The sequence below is a fragment of the Equus asinus genome, chromosome 12 (genome assembly GCF_041296235.1).
Source record: "Equus asinus isolate D_3611 breed Donkey chromosome 12, EquAss-T2T_v2, whole genome shotgun sequence".
Lineage (NCBI taxonomy): Eukaryota > Metazoa > Chordata > Mammalia > Perissodactyla > Equidae > Equus > Equus asinus.
This window is the reverse complement of record NC_091801.1, coordinates 38100341-38128230: the sequence shown is the minus strand read 5'-3', so window position 1 is coordinate 38128230 and position 27890 is coordinate 38100341. Positions and strand designations below refer to the sequence as shown.

The 27890-nt window shown below is 36.1% G+C and overlaps 2 protein-coding genes and 1 long non-coding RNA gene across 4 annotated transcripts in view; 1 reads left to right on the top strand and 2 right to left on the bottom strand.

Annotated features, from left to right (window-relative positions):
* Nucleotides 1-4818, bottom strand: part of LRRC69 (leucine rich repeat containing 69) — a 139454-nt gene extending 134636 nt beyond the window's left edge. Inside the window, exon 1 of the mRNA XM_044744093.2 lies at nt 4716-4818. The gene's annotated coding sequence lies outside the window, so the exon portion shown is untranslated. The remainder of the gene's footprint in view (nt 1-4715) is intronic.
* OTUD6B (OTU deubiquitinase 6B) lies at nt 1575-18004 on the bottom strand. Its single transcript, XM_014853411.3, has 7 exons — nt 17716-18004; nt 16918-17069; nt 14461-14541; nt 9364-9676; nt 7361-7422; nt 4716-4822; nt 1575-3932 (listed from the first exon to the last, which is right to left on the bottom strand). Exons 1-7 carry the CDS (start codon nt 17795-17797, stop codon nt 3848-3850), a joined length of 882 nt encoding a protein of 293 aa, XP_014708897.2. The 5' UTR covers nt 17798-18004; the 3' UTR covers nt 1575-3847.
* Nucleotides 18005-18153: 149 nt separating this feature from the next.
* Nucleotides 18154-27627, top strand: LOC106838981 (uncharacterized). 2 transcript variants are annotated; one of them, XR_011493249.1, is made up of 5 exons: nt 18154-18274; nt 18387-18488; nt 25427-25539; nt 25931-26156; nt 27041-27480. It is a non-coding gene; the product is annotated as an uncharacterized lncRNA (long non-coding RNA). The 2 variants fall into 2 exon arrangements; XR_001399990.3 differs by lacking the exon at nt 25931-26156 and having other exon boundaries at nt 27041-27627.
* Nucleotides 27628-27890: the final 263 nt, after the last annotated feature.

The window sequence follows — 27890 nt, the reverse complement described above, 5'->3', positions numbered from 1 at the left end:
AAAAAAGAATTCATTCAAGGGCAAGGTATATTAGCAACCTTTTTGTGAGCAAACACAATTCTAAGTCAAGATCTCTCTTTAATCCTAATGGTCCATTAGCCTAAGGACAACTCCTCAGTCATGTTCTATCCTCTCAATTTGAGATCTTAACACTGTCAACAAACATTTATTAAGCATTTAATATACAGGCCAGGCAATATGCTAGATATTATAATTGTCAACAAATTTTTGTTTCTTCCAAGTTTTGTTTCAACAAGTTTTTTGTTTCTTCCAAGCACTTAGACTTGGGAAAAATAATAACAACAATGACAAACAACTAAATACAAATAACTGCTTACAAGTGTGTAGTTACTAGAAAGAAACATGCATCAACTATGGTGTCTAACCCAGCCCAAGTGGGAGGAATCTGGGAAGCTTGCCTAGGTCAGTGCTATTTAGTCTAAGGCCAGCATATAGTAACCAAGGTGAAGCAGGCTGGGTGAGGCATTCAACTCGGAATGACGCTTCAAAAGCCTTCAGAGGAAACAATGGTGGGGTAAAGAACCAGAACTGAAGCTTCCTAAAACTTACTTTAAAAAAAGAAGAGACCCCATGAGTTCTGTTTTTTCTCCACAAGATAGAGATTATTTTAATACCTTTTTTTTTTTGGTGACACAGTTGCCTTATATTTATATGCCACAGGTCCCTAATTAGCACAGACAGTTGAAAATATGTGCCTTTTTTGTTTTTGGTGAGGATTGGCCCTGAGCTAACATCTCTTGCCAATCTTCCTCTTTTTGCTTGAGGAAGATTGTCACTGAGCTAACATCTGTGCCAACCTTCCTCTATTTTGTATGTGGGATGCCACCACAGCCCAGCTTGATGAGTGGTGTGTAGGTCTGTGTCCAGGATCCAAATCCACAAACCTTGGGCTACCAAAGCGGAGTGTGTGAACTTAACCAGCGCACCACCAGGCTGGCCCCAAAAGATTATTTTAAACAAGACTTAAGGAATCAATGTATGTGAAAACATGCGGGACAGGGAGAAAAATAAAACCACTCTCATTTCTTCAGTAAAAGTAAAAACAGTATGAAATTACCAATTACATTCTCAGAAAAACTAAGAACTTCAGCTAGTTCGTGACAATCTGTACCAAGAAGACAATATATTAACATGCGTGTGCCAGGATTCAATTTACACAAATTTCCTTCTTACTTCTTCCCATACTTGCACACAAATGCTTATTCATTTTTCATTTCTTCTTTAACACCCACAAGTGTTAGAACATTTCTCTAATTCATTTGCCCCAAATAAACCTTCATTATTCTAAAAGGTTCTAAGCTTCAACTTGTTTTCTAAGAGCCATCGCTTAAAGAGCTATTACGTTATTGTCTGCCTCTATTCTGTTTGGGGCGTTACGCTATGCTCATGTATTTATTCCACATCTCCCAAATGCAAGAATCTGTGATTGTATTATTCTCAATTGTACGTGAGGAAAAAATAATGGCTAGATAAAATTCTAAACAAAATGAGTTTTCTCTATGCCTATATTCTAAAATTGTTAGAGAATAACAATTTGAACAAACAAATGTTGATTTAATTCATTCGTCTTTTATTCATTTTGGAAAATAACATATAATAGGAGCAAAATTACATTGCTCACTATAATTACACACTGTTTTTTCACTTTACACAAATTGTAAACATACTTAAGTGGATAAAATTCTTGGCTAAAGACATATTCCAGAACTCTGGCATATTCTTTTCTGAGTTAGGACAAAAGAAAGCTTTTGAAACTTCCATTAGACTATCATCATACAGCAAACTAAATTAGCATATGCTGATTTTAAATTAACATCTGCCTTTTTTTAAAGACTTCAATATTAGGTTACAGTTAAAATTATTTTAATCTCAAGTTTTATGAAAGAACAGAAATTGACCATACAAATTTTACTCATAACCATATTGGCCATTTAAAAATAAAAAATAAAACTATAATCAAGAAAATTCCACTCGTCTGGTAGAAAAAAATACCAATAAGTTATTTTAGAATATTTTAAATATGGATTGAATTTATAATAACTAGTTTTCATGATACTGTTTTATTACTTCTAAATGCTTATCCTTTAATTTTAAAGTAATATTACTTCAAAATAAAGCCAAGCTGTTTAGTATTTTATAACTTCATTCTTTTATAAATTTCAGACCCTGAAAATATTCAGATCAAGGATTACAAAACAGGGAACCTTCAGAATATATTTTGTTTGGCAGGCAGAATGGTTTTCAATCTTTTGAACTGGAATACCTTCATGCAGTACTTACTTGCTCTAGTTGACTACAGTCCCTACCACTTTCCCACACTGTCACTTGCTGGGCATGTAAAACTGACACTCCATTTTTAATATTATAAACCCAACATTTACTTACAAAATTTAGCTGCATTCATGGAGCAAAAACTAAAATATTATAAATTTGATGCTAAATCTTACTAGTTATTTCTAATTTGGGAACGGATCAAACCAAAAAGGTCTCATTTTCATAATACTTCCTTACAGAACAAATTATCAGACACATTTGTATACATGGATACTATCTTCTTAGAATACTGTTACTCCTAATTGTCATTCCTAGAATATTGTTAGGAGTAACCTAAAATTTGAGCTAGATAAATCATTCACACCAAAAGTATTCTGTACTGATTTTACTATACAGTCTTGGCTCCCAAACAGTGGTTTTCAACTTTATCAATACATGCAACATAAAAATTCCCAAATATCTGAGTTAAAGGAAACGTGACATTAATAAGGCTGAGAAAATAACAAGTAACAAAGGCTTTCTCCTAACCCTAGAGAATGAAGCAAAAAGAAAGATCTTGTAAGACAAATTGGAAAAGAGGAAGAAATGGAAGTAAATTTGGCCTTGGGCCCTTTTACATCACTACGCCTTCAATTTGTACAAGTTAAAGAATAAGAGACGCCACAAACTGTTTCTTAGTGGAAAAGGCTGCAAGGAAAGCAAAGCAGCTGAGGGGTGATAGAGAAAACACAACAAAGAACAGAAAAACTTGTAGTTATGAAGATAACCCAGAAATGATGGTCTTAATTCCACTGTGAATTTTAAGAAACAGCAAGAAATAACAAACGAATTAGAAAGACAGTAATGTTGGGTCGTTTTAAGTTATACACAACTAAAAGGTTAATCTTTAATTCTTTAGAGGTTTAAATCTGACAGGGAACACCAATTTACCTTTGAATTTGTCTCATTTCTTAAAACTTAGCAACAGATTCCCATCTGAATAAGTATTTAAAAATTCTTAATTATTAAAGCAAGCTTCTCAGCTGTACTTTGATAGGGTTATATAATAAGCTTCATGGGATTAATCCCATCAATACCAAGGTTACTGTAATCAAGTTCATTTATAAGCATTAATTAAATCTGCTATCACCATCACCACATTACTGTAATGACGAAGAGACTGAGTCATTTCATTTCTTCAAGAAAAAGTACACTGAAATGGTTACTGAAAGCTTTTAGTAATGGGAGGAAAAAACCATTTAAAATTTACTTCAATGGAAAACAGAATGTACAGGATCCTATACTAATAAGAATATCAGCAAACAGGGTACCATCTTGTTCTATAAACGATGTTGTTCTCCACAATGGGCTTACGAGTTTTTAAACTACTACTAAGGGGACGCTGGTTAAAGTTTCTCTCTGACACATTTTTCAAAAACCTGTAAGTAGCTTTGCCATAACACTAATTTAAGGTAGTTGTGTTTTTCAGTAATGTTTAAAACAATTCAGCACTTGGTATGAATACTCAGATCAGCACACTGCACTAAAACATAATTGTGCAACATTTTGTAAACTAGCTGCAATTTTCAGTAGCTGTGTTCACCAACTGTGTAACAGAATTGTAGTGTTCTCCTAAGCCATATGCATGTCTCATATATCTGGAATGAAAAAAGGAGAAATGAGTAGTTTAGATGAAAGTAATTCACTGTATATAAATGTTTATTATGTATATAAAACCATGCACTCTGAATGAATCACTCCACAGGGATATCACTCACTAGACTTCACTGGCATATTACTTAAAAGTTCAACACCATTTGAAAAGCATCAGCAGTCAGTAAGATCTGGTTCAATAACTCCGCTGAGTTTAGGTCAGGTAAAACACAACCATTGGAGGGAAAAAGGAAAGACTGAGATGCTAGGTGCTTGATAAGCTTAAATTTTTACCTAAATCCAAGCCATTAATGACCACTTTAGTAGGTTTAGTTAAACACTAAAGCCAATAACAAACTGCCCATGCTGTGTTTCAGAGGAACATTCTCTAACATGTAAAATACTTTCACAATATGAAGAGAAAATCTCTAAGGAATAAACAATCAGGCAACATGAATATATTTTAGCTTTTATACTTGTTGACACTTTTAGTATTATTAAGGTCAAACCAGGACAATATGAAAACTAATCTTAAAACTTTGTAACTCTTAGAAATGACTTTTTTCTTAATTCATACACAAGAATAAATCCCTAGAGATTTAAACAATTATCTAAATCACATATTTTGACAATGCTTTCCAATTCTATAATTGTCTTTAACATAAAATAAGCATAATTAATGCAGCTGAAGATAGATTTTTTTATCAACATACACAACCTAAAATCTTTTAATAATCCTTTTTGTCTTAATTATGAAAAATATAACAGTAGAAATTCCAGGTACTTACACAAGTATTAATGGGTTTTTTGGATATTCTTCGCCAACTACAATAGGAGGTGAATCTGCCTGAATTATCTCTATTGGTGTTTGCAAAATGTGAGACAGCGCTCTCAGCTATAGGAAAGAAAATGCATTAGAAAAGAAAATAAAAAGGTAAATCTTAGTCAAATCAAACTACTGAGGTATGCATAAATAGGGCAACCAGTCAGAGCAGGGATCTATTCTGTTCCTCACGGTACACCAAGAGCCTGGCACATAGTGGGCACTTAATACATATTTGTTGTAAAAACAAATATATATAATATTTATTAAACGAATGCAGAAGTTTTAATGCCACAGTTAATGAAGCGAGGGGATTGGTAGATTGGGTTCATTACACTAGTCTCTCTACTTTTGAATAAGCTTGAAAATTTCCATAACAAAGACCTTTGAAAAATACCACTGCTCAGGCATCAGACCAAACCAATTACAACTTGGGAGGGGCAGGGGAAGGAGAGAGGGAGCAAGGAAGAATAGGTTTACTTTTTTTAAAGTGTTTCAGATGATTCTAATGTACTAGTGTTGAGAACCACTGCTCTATAATTTTCAAGGCATGAGTAGAATGAGTTAGGTACTATTCTTTCACGGAATTTCCATCTGATTAATACACAAGCTTAATTTCATACCATGTGATATAAAATTAGAGCTTAAAGTAGGATGGATAAGAGTTAATGAATATTGAGAGTAACATTTTTTAGACTTACTGTGACCAAGCACTGTAAGCACTTTACGTGTATTAATTCAATCTTCACAACAACCTATGGGATAGGTACTACTGTTACACAGTTTAAAGTCCTAGAATCTGAGGCAGAAAAGGGTTAAGAAGGCTGCCCAAAGTCAAGCATAAGGAAATGAAATGACCTGCAATTGAACTGAGGAAGTCTGACTCTAGAGCCCAAGTTCATAAACAAATTAATCATTTAACAGTGTTCAATCATAGTGCCCTGATCTCCTGATCTACGTATTTGGCCTATTATAAAAACATTCTGTCTAAAAGATAGTCCTTTTAGGAAGTTTTAAATGAAGGTAAGAAATTACTTCAGGAATATGGAAAAGGTTCTATGCTGTACAGTGGTAAATTTAATCCCATACTTTCACCTTGTAAAATGTTCTTCTGAGGCACTTTTTTCTTATACAAAAAATAATATATTTTAAAACCTAGCTCAAAATGGAGGGTGTGAAGCAAGCTCTGGAAATCTTAACATCCCTTCTAAGTCTTCAGAAATCATATAAAGAATTTCTCTTTAGCAATTTAAATTTACTCCATTGTGAAAACAGCAACTCATTTCAAATGAACTCACAGATGAACAATTTATAAGTAAATGTCCTTCTAAGGATGTTTTAAAAGGTTTTTCTCAATTTAAAAACAGTTGCTTAGGTCTGGTGCTCATATTAATTTGTGATCCTTATAAGAAAGTTCAAGCATCTTTAATTAGTCTCAATGTAGTCACAAAGATACCATGAAAACTTTCTGAGTTTCAGAGACCCAGGAGAGGCATACAAAACGAATGGACACAGTTCCCTCTGGTGGCTCAGAAGAGGTACATACAAACATAACTGCTAAGCAAAAGATTTTGAAGAAGCATTCATGACGTATCTTCAAACAACATAGTTCTTGAAGTGAAATACTCAGAGCCATAAACGCTTCAAGCTGACTAATCATCATTACACAATAATAATACTGCTTGATTCATCCATGCGGCACTTTAGCTTACAAACTTCTATGCCTATTCTCCTTGCCTTATTTAATGTCCACAAATAACCACCAAGCACACACAGGGGTTTTATTATCTCCATTCAATAGTTAGGAACTCGAGCTCAAGAGATTGGCTGACTCCCCCAAGGTCACAAAACTGAGAAGTAGAAGGAAAAGCCAGGACCCAAATCCAGGACTTTCCTCGTATCCTCCGCCTTTCTAATACTCCAGGCTGCCTCATCACCACTTAGACCACTCAGGTGTTTTGTTTATTTTGTTTTAATGAAACAAACAACAGTAAGATAAATAATCAGAGCTAAAAAAACTCCTGGTTAAATCCCTAGAAGTGACTCAACACACCACTTTCTTGCATGTGAATTTTAATACATCAAATACAGCTTTCAAATCAGTCAGTATCAACTAGGAATTCCAAGACAGAACTTTAATTATGTGTTGTGGTAGGATCTGACTTGTAATTTCATATAAAAATACTGTTTTCTATTTCTGATGTAACAGATATGTTACTTTTCCAATCGTGATTTTCATCAGCTGAGCCACTAGGGTAAATTTTACTGTACTTGAGTAAAATCTTTCATAAATCTAGAAAATCAAATATATTGCCAGTAGAAGCATCACAAATAGAAACACACAGATGCAACACTAGCCTCCCCAACCCAAAGATCAAACACTGGACTATTTAAAATGAAATAGTCCTTCACTTCCCAAAGGTACATACTTAAATCAAAGACCTAAGAATGTTAACTCCCTATTTCGATGCTTCGTCAGTAGAGAAATAGCAAATATATAAAGAAAAGGAATTTTCAAAAAGAAATTAGGGTCATCTGAAAAATACGTCTAAAACTACAGACAGGATTTAGAAATAATTTAACAATCACTATGAATAATGACTAACTCACCTCAAGTTGACCTCCCCATGCAGTTGTGTTTACAATATCATCACAGTACTTTCCAAACTCTTCTGTAGAGAATAAATCAGAATACAGCACTTAATGATTTTCATAAGTCACATTACAAGATCCCTTTTACAGTTCCCACAATTCCTGATGAAACTTCCCAAGTCATGAACTTCCTCCTTCTCTACCTGTACTCTGCAGAATTTAATCCACTTTCCAGATCCACACTTAACTCACTCCAACTTTCCACCACCTTTCCAAGAGCAAAGCAACTTATTTCTGCTTCTCTCCCTCAGCCTGCAGCCCAGAGACCTTAACTATGTAACAGACCTACTTCCCTCTCTTTACCCAAGCAATGTCCCTGCAAACCGCCACCATATTCACTATCTTGACATGTATTTTAAAGCCTAAACCTGTACCTGAAAGAATATACTGAAAGACTAAAACATGTAGCTTCTATAAAATCAGATGCACTGTTAAACCCCGTAAGAAATGTGAGAAGAGAATCAGGGTAAAAGCACAAATGAGTTGAAACTCCTTTCCCAGCCATAGCATCAAATAGTGCCTCCACTTCTTATTTTGGAAGCATTTACCTTATTTGCATCAGTATCAGTTCTACCAAAGAAAGGGCTTCGTGGATCAGTCCTGAGAGGAGGTAAAACACCTAATCGCAGAGTTTACTGGCCTATCTTGAGCATACACACTTTTATACAGAAAGTTAAAATGGGAAACTAACGCCCTTCCTAAACTGTTTAAGAGGAAGGGGGAAGAATTATGGGTATCTCAAGTCCCATGTGTTTGTCTCATTCACTGCTACATGCTCAGTGCTCAGAACAGTGCCTAGAATAGCTCCTGGTACATAGTGGCCATCAGTAAATATTGGCTGAATGAATAAAGATAATTAAGGCTTTTGTCTTTTTCTGATTCAGCATGCTGAGTTGCCACCTCCTCTCCACTGCCATACAACTAGCAGAGTTGGGGACTCCATTAAATGAAAATCAACCTTAAGCTTCCCCTCTCCAATCCATCCTGCCATATGACTCGCTCCCAGTGGATACTGCCACACCTGCCATCTACTCTCAAGGACTAACTTGCCTGTATTTATACCTTACTCTCCAGAAACTCTTTCAGATTTTCACCTGCTCTCTCCTTCATTTGCTAGTTGTGCATTTTTTATTTTATTTATTTTTTTGGTGAAGAAGACTGGCCTTGAGCTAACGTCTGTTGCCAATCCTCCTCATTTTGTTTGAGGAGGACTGTCACTGAGCTAACATCTGTGACAATCTTCCTCTATTTTGTATGTAGGACGTGACCACAGCATGGCTTGAGTAGTGTACAGGTCTGCACCCAGGATCCGAACCCAGGAACCCCGGGCCGCTGAAGTGGAGCATGCAAATGTAACCACTATGCCACTGGGCCTGCCCTTAATTGTGCATTTTTTTACCTCCCTATAAATATCCTAATTATAGAAGTTATTATAGAGAAGAATAATGAAGGTTATCAACTCATTTGCTTTTGGTTTTGCAAGGTCAAATTTTGTCTGAATATTATGGTTTACTGAGAATAAAATTAAATCTCCCAAAGTGCAGGATAAAAGGAGGAATTAGTTTTCCTAACCATTCTCTGTTTACGCTCTTCAGGCCCTAGAGTTCCAGAGACTCGTCAAAGTTTACCTCCCTCTATGCTTAACTTTGTGAAATATGAAATTATGAACACATTTTTTTTCAATAATAATAATGAATCCTATTCCTATTTTTATCGTATTTAAAACAACTAATATATTTTAACTACAAAACGGTTAAATACTTAAAAGATCTGAATAAAGCAAAGTGTATTAGTATTGATTAAAATTATAGAAAATAATTTTGCCTAAATTTTTAGATTTTCTTTCTTCCCCATAAGGACTATATGAGTTTTTCTTATTCTCAGTCCCAGGAAACACCTGATTTAACAACCACCACAATGACAGCAGTAGCAACAAGACATAGTAAAGAAAAACAAACTACCTGGAGTATACATATCTCCTGTATTAGGGTTTGTTAAAAATGGCAGGAAGTCTTCCACATGGCTTTGCATATATCCAGCAGTCTGACTTCGTAAGGCAGCCACAGTTAGAGGGCATTCCTGTCCTTTCAGCTGATCTTCAATGGCTCTATACATACAGTGACCATCCGATGGAATCTGTTTAATCTCCAACTGTCTGGCTGCCAATATTTGAGCAAGTTTTTCACTCTCTACATGTCGAGCTCCAGTTAAGTTTTCAATTTCAGCTTCAGCTATCCTTTCTTCCCGTTCCTTCTCCAATGCAGCTTTTTTGTCCTAAGAAGAGGAGAATGATGGAAAGTTAATTCATAAGAATTAGGACTAATTTACATTTATTAAGGGGATAGAAATATCAGATTCTCAAAACTTTTTGCCATTTTTCTCTCTTCTCCCACAAGTACTATCATATTGATGATCTCATCACTTTGCAGAATTTTCTATACTATGAACCCCTCAAAGGCAAACTGTCTTTCTCATCTGTGGGTACCCAGCACCTACCACCATACTAGGACAAAAGAAAGCCCTGAAATTTTTCTTTCAACTCTATTTAAAACAATATGCCAAGTTTCTAAAAACTTTACTTACTGATTTCAAAGTACTGTCTTAAGACTGAATTGTCCTAGGCCTTAAAGCAACATCATGATCACATCTAAGTCCAAGCTAATCCAAGCTTCTTAACATATCACTTCACCAGTGAGGCATTAATATACTAAAGCCTTTAGAAGGATACAGGAGCTCTATTTATCTAGCTCAAAAAAAAAGTGTGTGTAGACAGACACACACACACACACTCACACTTAACTGAAGTAACAGATAAAAAAATTCTTCTTTATAAAAAATTAAAATATTACAGGTAGACTAAAGTTCCCCCTAAGGACCACTGCCAATCGCAGTGCCTGCCCTAGAGGTCTGGTGTGCATCCTTCTAGAGTTTTTTTCTATGCATTTTAATAAATATAGATGTACTCATAGAAAATATATAGAAAAAATATTTTAACAAAAATGGCATCATACACTACATTCGGCAACTTGCTTTCCTTATTTAAATGTCATAAGGGATCTTCCCATGGCAGTATGTGCAAGGATGGGGTCGGGGTAGGGCAATGAGAGGTTTGTGACATGAAGGATGGATAAGAAGTAGAGTGGGAAGGTTGAGGAAGAAGAGAAAAAATTCCTGACAGCTAGACTAGCAAGGATCAAAAGCCAGAAAGCACGATACCAGGGTCAAGAGATGAGGCTGGGGAAAAAAGATAGGTATATAGTTAATATATATTATGGCCATGCATACATAGTTAAAAAAAATCAGAAGGATAAACACAAAATATTTATACTGCTTTTCTCTGGATGGTAGGATTACAAAATAAGCTTTTTTTCCTTTGTTCTTTTAACAGATTTTTTTTTTTGCTAGGAAAGATTCACCCTGAGTTAACATCTGTTGCCAATCTTCCTCTGTATTTTTTTTTTTCTCCCCAAAGTCCCAATACATGGTTGTATATTCTAGTTGTAAGCCCTTCTAGTTCTTCTATGTGAGCCACTGCAACAGCACGGTTACTGACAGAGGAGTGGTGTAATGGTTCCAAGCTTGGGAACAAAACCCAGGCCGCCCAAGTGGAGAATGTCAAACTTTAACCACTAGGCCATCAGGGCTGGCCCAGTTTTATTTTTGTGTGTGTGTGTGTGTGGGTGTGGGTGCGCGCGCGCTTATCTGCATCTTTCTAATTCGCTACCATAAGTATGCTTTACTTGCATACTGGGGGCAAGTGCTTTTCAATTTAAAAGAATAAAAATAAACTAAATTGTACAAATCTTGGTGTTGGTAGCAAATTACAGGGAAGGGTTTGGTAAACCAAGAAAAAAGAGTAGAAAGAGGTAAAGATTTTCATGATTCTAGCTCTAAGCCCTCGTTGGGGGAGAAGAAGCGAACAGAAAAGCAAATTTCAATTTAACTTAATGCCACATACTTGTGCTACATGCCTGTTATGTGCCATGCTAGATGAACCTAAAGAGATTTCTAAATTACCTGAATCAAAAACAGTATTATCTCCCTAATAAAATATAAACCTATTTAAGTTTTTTCCTCCCAACTCCAACCATGCCAGAAGTAACCCGAACAAATTTTTTTCACTGCATACCTATAACTGTGGATCACAGGCGCCATAAAATCTTAAAACACAAGATGGCACTATTACTTTATAAAAGACTGCAAAACGTTTTCAGAGGGGAGAAGAAGGATAAGCACCTTGGATATCACCTAATCCAAAACCCCTCACTTTCCTCTTCTGAGGAAACAGCACGCAGAAAGATTTCCAAAGGCCATACAGCTGGTTAGAAGCAGAGCGGGGACCAAGGACAACAGAGAGCTCCTTCTATCCAGGCACCTGAATCAGAATAAAAGTTGGAGCAGATGGGAGCTGGAGTTAATGATGTCATGTACTAGTTACTGGAAGAGTGGAACTTTATACTATCTACAGAACCGTTTAAGCCACAAAAATACTAACCCAATCATTTCATTTTTTTTCCTCATGCTCTGCTTCAATATTACAAAGCAACTGTGTTTCCTCTCTAGGGCACTAGGTGGGAAATTCACTGGAATCTTGTTCCAGCCATGTATAGTTTCCCATTAGCACAAGGCACGTTGCTTTCTACAATGCTAGTGCTGGAGATAGAATGGCATCAAAAAAGTCTAATGAAAACGTAAGATGGAACTAGCACATAACTCACATTCTCAGTAAAACTAAAGTCATGTTGACAGAGTAACATAGCAAAACAACTCTGAAGAGAAATCTTAAGAGCTGGGTACTAGTCCTGATTTGTAGCAAACTCTCTCAGTACGCCACTGCAACAGCCCAGGCCTCAGCTTTCTCATTTGTAAAATAAAGAAACTGAACAAGATCTCATTCTGGCTCTCAAATTTCTTATTTTTGGAACCCAGTTCTTCTAAGTTCTACTTTGGGCTCTTTCTGCCATACCAAAGAGCTTCCACTGAAGTTCTCTGAATTACATAAAATTCTCCCGAGGTTTTTCTAGATTAAAATAAGAGATTTGTCCCACAACATTCCAATAATAAATCTTCATAAAGTTTTGTCATGTTTTTCTACCAGAGAATTGTCTCTCTCCCAAAGATAAACACCATTAGTTAACTGGCTTTTCATTCCTTGGTGCCCTTGGCAAAAAATTTAAAAAAAAAAAACAGGTTTGAATAAGTCTATTATCAACCCTGTTTTCAGGTTCCATTTTCTTAAATATAAACTTTTAGTGTTTTCTGTTCCAGAATCCTATTAATATAACAAAGCAATAAGAAACTCTGGGCATTACTTCTAGAGCGTTTTCTCTGCCAAGTGTTAAAGCAGCTGACTATAAAAGATAGTAAATTTTTTTAGGGTAGAGCTAAAAAACGTATGCATTTCAGCTATGTAGTATTTTAGGAGAAAAGTAAGAAAATGTTTGAGGAAGGTAACAAAAAGTTTATTTTGTTTTGTTTTGTGGCCTAATGGTCCAGCCAGGTGAGGATGAATAAGTTTTGATAAAGACAGGAAGGAGTTGTGTTCCTACGTTTTCCAGAATTAAACAGGCTACTCTAAGATGTATCAATTCTAAGAAGAGGCAATTCCAACAAATATTTTGTGATGCTACGGCCAAGCAAAAATTCTGCCCTTCACTTTTGATCTATGGGAGCTAGATGATAATTATAAGACTATCACAAAAAGAATACATATTTTAAGTACGGAGTTGAACCTCCAAGATACCATGAAATCTAAACTTCACAATTCTATGAAATTCACAATTAAAATATTTACTCAAGTAAAATTTTACATAAATATGAGAAATGTTTGACAATTTGCAACAATCAATTTTCAAATAAACAAAAAAATGGTCTTAGGTTAAATTTTTTAAGATGCATACCATGCAGTACTTAACACAGTAAACAATACTATCATTTGTTGACCCAGGAGCTCCCCAGGCCTTGTGTTAGGGCTTTGGAAATAGTATATTATTTAATATTCACAACAAATCTATGAAGTAGGCATTATTTCCCCCAATTTTATACATATGAAACTGAGGCTTAAAAATGTTAGGATCTTACCCAAAGCCTCAACAGTTAAGTGGGATTAAAACCCCCATCTGTCTGACACCAAACTCCATGCTCTATTAAATTATGTACTACTAAATTATAAGAGACAAAACTAGCTTAAAAATAAACATTTAAATCCTAGAAAACATCAAGTGTTAGTAAAATAACATTTGGGACTGAAAAGATTAGATTTAAATCTTTTTCTTTTTCAAAGTGAAAAAGCCTTACCCACCTAATCTTGTGTCCATAATTTTGATATCATGAACTCACTACTTCCAATTATTCAGTTTCCTTATAGCTCTCTGATGATGCGAAATTTCACTTCCACATTTGTTTTTGTGCATGCTGCTTCTCCTACTTCAAATATTCTATCTAAATAACTATTATTTCCTAAAAATTCAAACTCATTATTTAACATTTAGCATAATGAACTTTTCCTTCTCTAAATTTTCATTGCAACTAACCATTACATGGGACCCACATAATTCTGAGAATTTTTGTACACCTGCTTAAGTTTTACGTTCAAATCCTTGTTTCACCACTTAATACATAGTTTTTAACCAAAGTTGTGCATCAGAATCACCTTGGCCCACACTCTGAAGATTCTAAACTATTAAGTCTGGGATAATGTATTTGTAAAATACATCTTGTAATATATATTTGTAAAATATATATCCTAGCCCCACCCTCCTATAAGAACCGCAAACTGGACATGTTATTTTATATTGGCTTAGGCCTATTTTCTTCTCTATGAAATGAGGATAAGAAATCCTACTTCACAGGATTATTGTCAGAACTAAATGAGGTTTCATATAATCTATAAACCTAGCATAGTATCTGGCATATAGCAAACGTTTAACAAATGTAAGTTGACGTCCTTTGACAAGGAATTCCATCATTTTTTTTTTCTATTTCCTTCCTATACAACACCTAAGATAGCGTTGAGCACACAGCACCAACTTAAATACTTGTTAACATGACTTTCATACCCTTCTCTTTCGTGCTTTTGATATCCGAGGTGGCTGATTCTCAAGAACCAAGTTTGAAATGTTATCAGCAACAGAATCTATCTGAAGGAAACAAAAAGCATTAACAAGTTAATTAAAAATACTTCATTCTTCAAAGTATTAGATTATTAAATTATTAGCAGAAATCACAAATTTGTGTTAATCCCACAATTCAAATTTGAATAACAGCACTATATACAATATTAGATGACATGGTTTTGTCTCCTTCTTCTATTTTTAAGGGAGAATTTGTCAGATTGCTAGGAAGTTTCCTTATAGCTCTTCAAAGATAATGCTCATCCCTGCCTGCTCTCCTTCCTCCTTGGAATGCCCACTCCATTAATCCAAATACTTCCTAAAAGTACCAAATCATTGAGCGCTCCACCCTTCCCTTCTGTGAATGTTGACAGTACTTACAGGATATATAAGGTCCTGTGCTGGCTGAGTTCATTACTGCCTTCATAACCTCAAATGTGGCAACAAAGGCCCTTCTCCATATTGACTGGCCAGAACCTGATTAGCTCTGCTTCTTGACCCTAGTAAAAAATTGAGGTTTTTCTGTCCTTTTCAATCTACAAACTGATAACTACAGGTAGAAAATTTAACTTACAATTGTTGTTAAGAGAGTACAATCAATCTTAATCATCAAATGGTTATCATGTGTTTGCTAAGAAAAATGATGCTAGAATTAAACTATCAGGATTAGTAGCTAGTATTTTATTACTGCAACTATAAGCTAGTTTTCGGTAAGTCACATATATAAGACCTATTGAGGCCTCCAATAACAGAGTCAGCAGTCTCCAAGGCTATGGCCCAAATGATCAAAATAACAAAATCAGATTAAGACTTCAAAGAATGGTAAGCAACTTTAGTGAAACCAGGATTCTTATATTTTTCAGAGGAATCTGCTAAAATTTACAAACTGTCATACTGACAATAAGCAAGATATAGAGAAGCATTTGGGGAAAAAAAGAGAAAGTAATAACATAAAAATTCAGGTACTGTCACAACTAGAAGGACCTGCATACAACTATGTATGGAGGTGGGGGCGGTTTGGGGAGATAAAGCAGAAAAAAAAAATTAGGTAGTGTTCAAAAAGAAAACAAGCTTAAGTTAATGAAAGACTTAATAGTTGAAAGTAGAATGGGAGTTTGTATTTTAAGTTGGACAATATAAAACTTAAGAATCAAACATTTTTGTCCTTGGAAAACTAGGGAAAAAACATCAAAATTGAAAGGCCTGAGAGAGCAAACAAAACTATCTTACTAACAGAAAAGATGGGGGGACAATTAAGAATACCATGATTGTGACAACACAAACATCTGGAACATAATGCCTTGTTACTTGGAAATAAAATATGTTAAAGGCGTGGAAGGCCAGGATTTTAATGACTGGCTAATAAAGTTAAAGAAAATGAGATCATGTTTAATATAACGACCGACCATTGTAAATCAGTACAGACAAGCCGTTTTCCCTGTCAATAGGAGACCAAAAATAAACCAAATAAAAGAAAACTTAATTATGGTGGATAAAATTTTGCACAGACATAAGAACTTTCTGTCAAAAATGCAGTGAAGTTATGGAGTCTATGATCCTTGATATCCAAAACCCATGCAATAAACTACCACATTACACAAAGCTATAAGAGAATTCGGTATTTACATTGTGGAGTAAAACAGTTCTGATTCTGAATTCTGACTTTGGCCCTTGATACCTGTTATGAATTTAGGACAAAGTTCTTAATCTCTCTGAGTCTGTTTCCCACTTGAAAAATGGGACTGTCTACACTACTTCATAAATAATACCTCATAGTGTTACAATGGGAATTATGAGATAAAGTATGTAACATGTTAAAGTGCTTGGCAGACAATACATATTAGCTATAATGACAAAATAAATATTAGTTAAAATTATGACAGTATGCTCCAATTTACCAAAGAAACATCAGTCACTTTTCATTCATTACAACTTGTTCATGAAGGACTTTTAGAACTTAAAAATGATTTCACATCTGTATTCCCATTTGATTCTTACAATATCTTGTGCTTAAACAGAAGTATTTGTATCATATTTTATGTGGAGAAATTTATGCTCAGAAAGTTTAAGGAACTTTATCCAGGTTACAATCCTAGTTAACGGCAATTCTGGGACCAGAAGTCTGGTCGTCTAACTTTCATTTGGTGAAGGTTCCTGTAGTCTGCTTTATCGATCTGCTCATCTTTTGAGCAAGTAAACAGTTAAAGAAGTATACTTATCTTTGCGGCCCTTACAAAAATACACTACCATGTAAACGTGGTCACAAAAATATTAATGAAAGGTAATGCGTGACTGACTGACTTCATTTCCCCCCAAGTTTATGATTTTATATAGTAAACATTTTAATAGAAGTGAACATTGCTTTCAAATGCTATAGGCAAAAAGAAATATTACTTCACATACTTTACTCTCTTTAGAAGTCAGCTTCAATTGCTCCAGTTCCTCTCTATGTTTTTGTTCCATTTCTGCTTCCAACTTCGAAATATCTTCAGTGAGTTGCTTCCTCCTCTTTTTGTCATTTTTGGGAACAGCATTCTTCATACCCTGAATTTTGGCTGAAAGGCCACCAAAATCATTATGTCAAAAACCCAGAGATTAAGAAGAGATAAGAAATAGGAACAATAAGGGGATGATAAGGGGGGAAGGGTATAGAAAAGGTAATTATGGAAGCAAGAAGTGTAATTACATAACAGTCAGAAAATTACAGAGAAGAGCTCAAAGATGAGACAAAAAAAAACATTAACATAACCGTGAGTTTGGTGTGGTAGGAGGAAAAAGAAAAAAACTGAAATTTTTAAATATTTCAAGTATCCCTTCTAAGTCCTCGAAATTGAAGTGAGGTATTTCAAAACGCACCATTACGGCCGAGGGTCGGTAACTGGGGCAAGAAAGGAAAGGGACATGGGGGCGGGGGGGGCAGAACAGTCCAAGACCACGGCTTGGAGGTGTTCTCGGATACCAGCACCCGGGCGGCGGTGCAGGGTGGCGGGGACGCGGCGGACCTGAGAAGGGGAAGTTTGTGAAGGTCTGGGGGATTAAGGGACCACCAGGGCAGGAGAGGCGGGAGAGAAGAGGCCACTGGCTACTTTGGGAAAGTCTAGGAGGGTCCAGATCAGAAGCTCCTCAAGATCCCCATAAACCAACCCGCAAGCGCCATTCCCTGGGTCCGGGCGACTTCTAGGTTCCCCACTCCCCCGTCACCTTGCAACTCTTTCTTCTCCTTGCGATGCCTTCTCACCAGCTGCTGCTCCTCATCAAGCTCCTCCACCAAGACTGCCTCCATGACGACCAGGTAGCTAGTCCCAAGCCACGCGCTAGAGGAAACCTGAACCGGCTAGCAGAAACCTTCCAACCCTCAACCCTCACCCGGGGCGCCATTGGCCGCGGCTGAGACCCGGCCCCGCCTTCAAGGCAGTACCGGATCTAAGCCGGGTCATTGGAGCGAGAACGGAGAATGGACTCTGCGCATGCGCTCTCCTGTGACCCCCCCCCCTCCCCCCCGCCCCCGCTCTGATGGGGCGGGGCGGCGGGGAAGAAGCGCGACGGCGCGTGGAGATGGGGCTTGGCCGACTGAGATTTGCACCCTCGCGATTGGCTAGCGCCCTCGAAACACTTCCGCAATAAAGCTACGCACCAGGCTATTGGCCGTGGGGTGAGGCGCGCAGAGATGACGTAAAGGAAACTATTTTAAATGTTCTTTTTATTTTGTTCAGCGGTTCAGAAGACGTCCTGTAATTTTCACTTTTGGTCTCGTTGTTAGGTAAGAAAGAAAAATAGAACATGTTAATAAAACCGTTAATAATTATCAGTGGGAATCTTTGGGTTGAATCCATCAATCGGTAGGGAATTAAGTTTTCTTTATTGTTTTCAAGGTTGTAATACCGCAGTTGAGAAGAAAGAAACAGCTAAGTAATCGAGAAAAATGCCGCCTCTTGAAACGGATATAGCGGTGGAAACAGAAGAGAAAGGATTGAGTATGTTATAATACAGGAGCTTAAAAGACATATGCTCAAAGATAAAGAGGCTAATGTCAGAGCACTTGAAAAGTATCAGGGAGTTGAGAGAGATGACAGAAATGTGCAAGCCTGATGAGGCACAAAATCGAATTACTGAAGTAAATGCAAAACAAGACAAATTCTCACAACATGCCGGAAAAAAGGGAAAACAAATCAAAATAAGAAAAGAGAAGAAGAGAAATCTAGAGGGCCAGTCCAGGAGATAAAATTTACTCATAAGAGGAATGCCAGAAGCAGAGGACAAAGCAAATGAAGCTTAAACAATAATTAAGGAACTAATTGAATAAAAGTTTGTGGAGTTGAAGAACGAACTAGATCTGCAAATAGAAAAAGCTTACAGGGTACCGTTAAAATTTAAGGAAAAGAAAGCAACACCTAGACATATGCTGGTGAGGTTTTTAAATTGGAAGGATAAAGAAAAAATTCTAGAAGTATCCCGACAGAGAAAGCAGGTTAGCTATAATGGGACAAAAGTCAGGCTCACCTCAGATTTTTCCCTTGCAACTCTAAATGCCAGAAGACAATGGAACAATATCTGCAGAGTTTTAAGGGAAATAATTTTGAGCCAGGAATTATATATCCTGCCGAGTTAGCGTTTCTGTATAAGGGCAACTGGAAGACATTCACAGATATGCAAGGGTTAAGAAAGTATATCACCCAACTACCATCCTTGAAAAATTTGGTAAATGATTTACTGCAGTCACCAGAGAACGTAAATTAAAATAACTCAAGAGTAGGGAGGCAATTGTATGAAAAATTAGTGGTAAGTGTTAAAACTAGTTAAATAGGATTAAATTTGTTATACGTAGGGTTATAAAACTAAACGCAAAAATACATTGTAACTTGGGTCTAAAATTTCAGTTTATGTCACTTTAAACTGAAAAGGCATGCTAAATGTTCAGTATATAAAGGAAATAAATGCTGTTTTATTTTTAGCATGCAGTGTACATAAAGATAGGCATTTTCTTAAGCTAAACATTAGTAAATTAAAAGGGCTTTGTTACTGTGGACAGGACACATAGAGTAAAGGCATTCCAAATATTAATCTGACAAAATGGGAAAACAGTACAGATTTATTTCCCCTGTTTTTAATTATAGATGGGGAAAAGGTAGCAAGTTCATAGTGTTAATACTGATAATATAAAAAGACAATTTCCAAATCACTGGTTGGGGAAGTAGTGGATTAAAACCTTGTTTTATGTACATCCTGCTTAGGGAAAATCAGTAGTTACTGCTTCAGGGAATAGTTCATTAGAAGTAAATTGGACGTTGAGATAGTGTTACAGACAAAAATAGAATATATATTCCAATTTGTTGGATTGGAGAGGAGGTGGTGAAACCAAGAAAAACAGCAAGGAAACATTAAAACTAGCATAAAATAGATTGACAGAGGTACAGGTGAGCCATCACACTCATAAACTGGTTAAATATCCCTGTTAAAAAGATTCATATTGGGTCAAAAATCAGTCTTTAACCCTGGATACTCACATTGGTATAAAACAAAGGATAAAAGAGTTTAAAAATAATGTAAACCATCAGTCATAGATATAGGGAGCAACATTTTTATTAGAATTCAAGCTATAACAAATTATATTTAAAACACTACCCGATGTAACATTTAAGAGACTTAATGGGGAAATAACATGGCATTTATATGTAAAATGTTCAACATCTTGATGTGAATTGTAGTTTTACTGATGTATATATATGTTCAAAAAAGTTTACTTAAAATTAGTGCATTTTATGTACTTAAAATTAATAAAGTAATCATTCAACTGAAGAGATTACAAATGGCTAAAACTGTTGGACTCTGACTTCAACATTTAATGGTCTTTAATAAATCAAGTAAATGAAAAGTTGAGATATTTAAAGAGTAGTCAAATACTTAAGAGGTATGTGTGTGTATAATACATATTACTTTATTTCATTTGCCTTTTCAAATTATCCTGAAACATTTCTAAATAGTCATATACTAGGATACAGAGAAAACTTTAATATATTTCTAGAAAACGCAGGTGATCACATTGCAAGAAAAGCCTAGAAACTAAGTTTAAATGCTGAAAATCACATACATGGAATTTTTGAAATATTCTTAAATAACTTTTGGGTCAAAAAGAAAATTCTAACACATTCTGATAATTTACGAAATGCAACAATAAGGATGTTACACATTATATGTCATGGGATGAGTGTTTTTTGTTCTTTTTTGAAGAACATTGATGTATTTCCAGGATTTTTTTTTTACTTTCAGTAAATGGCACCTCGAAGACCCACGTATTTTTATTCCTGCATTCATCTCTGATCCCATCTACTTCCAATCCCAGAGCTTCAGCCATCTTGATCTTTTTTTCTGGCTTGGAAAAATTAAGCTGCTTCTTGCCACAGGAGTTTTTCACTAGGTGATTCCTTGACTTGGAAAACTATTCCCCAATTTTGAAAAGCTGGCTTTTTATTATCATTCAGGTCAAAATTCATGTTTCACTTTATCAGAAATGCCTCAACTAACCAACAACCTACATGACACCCCCTGCCACCAACTGTATATCACCTATCTCAAAAGCGCTGTCAATCACTTTACCTGCTGTATTGCTGTCATAGCCCTGATTACTCTCCAATATCATCTTCTTTTTCCCTTTTTTTTAAAAATTTTATTTATTGAAGTATAATTGACATGCAGTAAACTACAACCAACAATCAATAAATGGCACCACAGTCCTCTCAGTTGCTGAGGGCAGAAACCTGGGTATTGTTCTTGACTAGTCTCTTTCCTTTACCCTTTACTTTCAACAAATCATTAAATCCTACCTTCTAAATAAATCTCAAAGCAATTGCTTACCTCCAGTTCTACTGGCACTACTCTAGGTCCAAGTCTGAATTATTTCTCACCTGTATTGCAAAAACAAGCCTCTCAAGTTTATTCACAATAAGAGTGATCTGTATAAAATCCAAACTGAATTTGAGTTTCACCTCTGAAGTAGTTTTTAAATAAGTTGTATACTTCTTAATACGTCTCTCAAGTCCATCTCCAGTCTCATCCCATGCCACATTCTGTTATAATCCATTTAAGCCATTCTGGATTTTGGTACATTGAATTCCTACACTTCCTTTTTCCCCTGGAATGGCGTACCTTTGGAAATAGTGCTTCCTTACCACTGAGAATATTGATTTGCCATCACTCCCTGACCACCCTATTTAAAGTCACTCACAATTCTGATCCATTCATTCTCTATTGAAAGTATCCTATTTATTCCCCTTTGTAATACTTTTACTTGTCTTCTGTTTCCTCCACTTGAATATGCTTCCATGAAGCATATACTAACTAAATCTGTCTTGTTTGCATTTGTGTCCTCATTGCCTAATATAGTGCTTAGCACATAGAAGTTATTCAGTAAACATTTTAGTAGAGCAAGCATTGACTGGATGATGATTTAGCAATAATAAAGGCAAATAAAAGAGCATTTAAGGTCCCTTTTATCTTTAAATTATACAGTTTTGGGAATATCTGACTCAAACCTGCCTTCAGTGATAATTAGAAGACAAAAGATCAGATCTTATCCCTTGAGCCTCTGGGCAGGAACACAGCCCTCCTGACACCTTGATTCTGACCTGGTAAGAGCTGTGTTAGACTTCTGATCTATAGGGGTTGCAGGGTTGGCATAAAGGGTAAAGGGGCACATCTATATGGTGACAGACAAATATGGTGGAAGTAACGTTATTTGAGATCCAGGTTGAGATGAGGTTTTACCCAATGGCAACTAATAGAATATCAGTAAATGAAAAGAAACACTTTATACAACTTTCTCTTTTGGCCTTTTAACTTTCTAGTCTGTCTCTTAATTTATATTGTATTTCATTTTCTTCATATATTTTCAGTTGCAAAGTTTAAAAATCTCTCATTTTTTTTCTCTTTGCCTGTTTCTAAATGCTTTTTGCTAAGTCATTTTTCTTCTGCCTTCATGATAATTTCTTTTCTTTTGCCCATTGCTAAAATATTGTGGTTTTGGGAAAGAATCCTAACATGGTGAACCTGATGTGGTGGATATATTAAATTGACATTCAGCATCCATTCCAACTTCTTGCTAGGGATGAAAGAAGTTTCAAAGACTGGAAAGATAAATACTGCATTTCTTATATTCCTGTATAGGATTCTGGATGCAAATTATTTTCCACCAACTAGAAACAATTGCCAAAGATTAATTGATGTGGGCTCTTTTTTTCCCTGTTATTTCAGCTGTCACTACTGATTAGTCTGTCTATGAAGATGTTTATTGTATGTCTTGGGTGGCAGTGCAGCAGTATTCTAGCATCCAGTGCCTTGGACCTCATCTCTAGGTATCTTCCTTGTTTCTTATCAAAGCTATAGCAGTGTATTCTTGAAGTCAACATATCTTGCGGCAGCCTTCTATTAGCGTCTTTGTGCCTCAGTTTCCTATTTTAAAGTGAGATAGGAGGATGAAAAACCATCTGTTTTGAATTATCTTTTACTACAAAACTATTTTTTCAAATGAAATCTTAATGCAGAAGTCAAATACATGACACAGATATAAATGAAGCCAATGAGACTGAAAGGAATGAGTGGCGTGGAATCCTGCCTACTCTTCACTAAACTGGAGGCACTTGTGTGGAGTCTCTGGGAGCTCAGTTTGAATAATCTAAGGCAGAAATTTTAAATCTGGCTGCACTTTAGAATCATCTAAAGAGTTTTGTTTTGATAAGTTTTGCTTCTAATACTGATATCTTGGTCTCTCTCCCAGAAAGTCTGCTACTGAGACCAAGCAGGTATATTTTTTTTAAATCTCCCCAAATCATGCTAATAACAGACAGGTTGGGAAATAACTTCTCTGGATAGACTTTCCCTGATTCTGAGTACTCAGCTTTTCATTGATTTTCATTAAGGTGAGTTTCTCATCTTATTCTGGATTCTTGTGTTTTCTTTGTACAACTTTTCCAAAAATACTTGGAGTTCCAAAAGGTCTTAATTCCATTATAATTCTGTTCTTTTATGTTACCTAACTGGTCCAAAACCAGTGTTATCTTCCAAAACAAAGCACTATCTGTTTCTTAGAAATTTATTGTGGGCTTGTTGTTCTTCAATAAAAATTTACATCAAATAATAATTTAATGATTAAAAGATGACTTTGGAGTCAGAATTTGGTTACTTTATGTTTCTTCCCCTTATTAACTCTACAGCTGACTAACTCTTTGGACAACTTATGGGACAGCGATAGTCTTACTACATAGAATCATTTCAAGGATTTGGTAGAGTGATGCCTACCAAGTGTTTATATGTGCCTAGTACATAGAAAGTGCTCAAAATTGTTAACCATTATGGTTACCAAATATGTAAATAAATTTTTATTATTTAATTGTTCTCTCTTCATATAAATTAAATAACTCTGAGTTTTGAACTGTATAACAAAGTGTGGTTGATTTATTTATTCAGTCAGTCTACTCAAATAATATTTATTTTTATTCAGGTCATAATGGTTTATAACATAGTGAAATTTCACTTGTACATTATTATTTGTCTGCCACCATATTTATGTGCCCCTTTGCCCTTTATGCCCACCCTGCAACCCCTAGAGATCAGAAATCCAACACAGCTCTTACTAGGTCAGAACCAAGGTGTCAGGAGGGCTGTGTTCCTGCCCCGAGGTTCTAAGGGGAAATCTATTTCCTAACTTACTCAGGTTGTTTGTAGAATCCAGTTCTTTGTGGTTGTAGGACTGAAATCCCCCCTTCCTCCTTCTGTCAGCTGAGTGTCATCTCCAGCTCTAGAGGCTGCTTATACTCTTTGTTCCCCTTCCTCAGTCTTCAAAGCCAGCAATAGTGGGGGTCCTTTTCATACTTTGAATCTCTCCTCCTTCTTCTGTAAATATCTCTAACCATAGCCAGCAAGGTTTTCAGCTTTTACAGATGTGATTAGGTTTCATCTACCTGGATAATCCAGGATAATCATCTCATATCAAGGTCTGCACTCATTAATCATATCTGCCAAGTCCCTTTTGCAATATAAGGTAAAATATTCACAGATTGCAGTGATGAGGTTGTGACCATCTTCTGGGGAGCATTATTTTGCCAACTATAGAGATGAACTAAGGAAGGAACATTTAATTTACAACAGAATGTAGAGGAAATATAGAGGACTCAAGACAGTCTTCCATCTAGCAAAAGACTTTTAATGTAAGAAATGGCCTTAGGATAAAATTCAAATCAAGGGGATAGCTATAAAACTCCTTAAGACCTCTGAAATATTCAAGGCAGTGACTTAGAGACTTCCTTAGATGGACACAAGAGCTTCTCAGAATCTAAAGGATCTCAAAAGTGGCCCAACATAGAGAGATACCTGTCTCAAAAAAAAAAATTATATCTCTGTCTTCTGGGGCATAAGGTAAACCCCAATTAGATTCACAAGAATCCTACAAAGTTTTTAAGAGAGTTGTATCAACTTAGATTAAAATGGACAGAGACAGATGAAAATGAAAAGAAGCCTCTGGGCCTCCAACTTTCTTTGGACAGGAGGCAGGCTGGGAAAACTTCTCAGCTGCAAACAGGAGCCATTTCTAATGAAAAAGCAAGGACTGAGTGGCAGGGCCAAGAGCCAAAGAAAGTAATAGCTGGGGAAACCAAGTAACACCAGGAGCAGAACTATGTCTCAATAAAGGAGCATTTCCTGGCTCAAGGGCCAAGGGAACTGGTGACATATGCCCAACTGGATTTCAGAATTCTGTGGTTCAGTGTATGCTATGTACCTTCCATTCTGAATGCACATTATCCCCTACTCCTTGCCTTATGAAATTGGAGTGTTTATTGCTGTTATCTTGTTCCTGTTTCACCATTAAATGTTGGGGACTGGTTGAGCAGAGATGAGGAGGACACATAATTTGTCTTTTTAGTTCACAGCCATCTGGATCAACAGGTGCTATTCCCAAGGAGCTAAACCTGTAGGATCATACTTGAGGAGCTTTGTCTGCACCTGGACTTGATTTAGATGACAAGATACACAAAGGTGACTTTGATGATTAAATGAGACTTTGGGGCCTTGGGTATGGGTAAGTGTAGTTTGCTTGTGAGAGAGATATTGTGGCCAGGGGACAGACTATGGTAGATTGCTATATAATGGCCTCCAATGAATCATGCCTTCCTGTGGCCCACACCCCTTTGCAATGTGACATCGCCACCACTATGAAGAGATGGACTCTATTCCTCTGTTGTCCCCGTACTTCCTTTGATGCTGTAAAGCAGCCTCTGGGCCCCCAGCATTCTTTGGGCAGGAGGCAGTCTGAAGGAGGTGGAAGAATGTGGTGGAAGTGACATTATTTGAGATCTAGAGCCTAGATCTTAAGAGGTGTAATAGCTCCCACAATCACCCTCTTAGAATACTGCTCTGAAACTCCTAGGCATGTGAAGAAGCCTGGAATGAAAGACTACGGAGAGAGACGCCTGGCCATCCCAGCTGTCTCAGCTGACCCCAGCCCCCAGAAAACCTGCCTGCTGAATGCAGCTGCCTAAGTCCAGGCGAGACTGAGAGAATCATGAAAAATAACAAAATGTGTTGTTTTAAGCCACTAGATTTGGGTGTGGATTATTACTCAGTAGTAAATAACTGGAGCTGAAGTAGCTTAAGTAAGTAGTAAGATATATCTCTTACTAGCTCACACATTATCTGTTTGCATTGTACTATTATTCCAAAAGACACATTAGCTCATCTCATGAATAGAGATGGCAAAATATCATAATCATAAAATGCCTTGGATTGATGAGTATTATTTAACACTTATTGAGTAGTCATGAACTATAGTATTATCTTTAAACTGGCATGAAGTAATACTCATCTAATAAAAGTTTTTTACTTTTTGTGAAACTTGACATTGCTGCAAATATAATCTCAGTATACCCATTACCTTTTATAGTGTAAGCAAAGTAATTGCCATTAGCTGTATCACCCTCAAATGAGTTCTGAAATGGATAGAGAAGATGTATAAAAAAGTAAAGAAAGAAAAAAAAACCCTTTATACTGATCTTTATTATCTGGGCACTAAAGAAACCCTAGTTGTAAAGATATAATGGAACAATAAAAACACTGGTCAGTCAGATGGCAAATTGTCAACTTCATCAAAAAGTCAAGAAATGCTCTTTTTTTCCTGCTAACAATTGGTTTTAGTAAGATTTTGGGACTGTCTAGGATTTGTTCATATACTTATTTGTTTATTTATTTGGCAAATATTTATTGCATGCTTATTAATGTGCCGGGCATTGTGTTAGATACTGGAGATGTAATAGTGAATGTGATAGATATGGTTTCTGACCTCACAAAGTCAGTTAGGGGTAGTGGGTAGGTGGGTAATGAAAACGTAAATAAACTGTTACAAAAGAGTGTGATAGGGGACATGATTACTAGAGTAATAGGGTTTTGTTGAATCTTCTTAAAAGTTTCTTTAACTCAATACCTTCCAGGCTGCAACTGTAAAAACACTTCTGTTCATTTTGGAAACTGTTCACTTTTGCAGGGAGAGCTACATCTTGACCCCTCAGGTCCAGATCTTGAACCTTCCAGGTTCTGGAGACTTATAAATACCCTTGGATTATCTCATATGCGGATCCTGTATTGTATTGTTCCTTGACACTACTGACCCACAGATGGCGCTGCACAACAGAAGACATTATGCTTTGATTTTCCGTTAGGATTTCCATCGGGTGCCTAAATGGATTTTTCAGAAGACAGAGTATCTTCAGAAAGCAAAATGAAGACCCTTCTTAATGTAATATGAGAAGTGGTTTCAAATGTGTAAAATGTGCTTTGCCTCATGCCCCGTTAAATCTACAGCTAAGATGACCGGCCCCATTTTTGGTTTGTGCTACCTTGCAGGCATCTTGAAGACCAAGACTATGCCCTCATCATCTTTGTTGACCCAGTAAGCATGAAATAAATGCTTGTCGAATGACTCAGATAATCGTTGCAGAAAAATTATTGTTCGAGGCCATGACTATTTTCCTATTGCATTTTTATCTGGGCGTGTTCAAAACTTTGATTTTTAAATCACGTTAGCAAACCACCAAAAAAGAAAAAAAATAAACACAGAAAGGAAGACAAGAACTGTGCCTAGCTTTTTTTAAATTCTCTTTTACATGTGAAAGATTATTTTAAAATATTTTCTCGATAAAAAATTTTCTATTGTCTTACATTATTCATAAACTTCATTATTGTATATATATTAGGGACAATATAGTACAAAAACAAAACTAAAATGGCAACCTATTTTGAAAAATGAAGTTTGTAAAAGCCAACACATTACGCATCATTTCAATAAGATGCTGTTACTAGAGAGCCAAACAGGTATTAAAAAATTAACACGGAAA

What these genes read in the sequence shown, in the direction of transcription:
- OTUD6B (XM_014853411.3), bottom strand. Translation starts at nt 17,797, where the DNA reads ATGGAGGCAGTCTTGGTGGAGGAGCTTGATGAGGAGCAGCAGCTGGTG. An exon ending in CAAAAGCACGAAAGAGAAGG is followed by an intron (nt 9,677 to 14,460) that starts GTATGAAAGTCA and finishes TCCTCTTCTTAG; the next exon opens with GACAAAAAAGCTGCATTGGA. An exon ending in AAAAACCCATTAATACTTGT is followed by an intron (nt 3,933 to 4,715) that starts GTAAGTACCTGG and finishes TTTTCATTCCAG; the next exon opens with ATATATGAGACATGCATATG.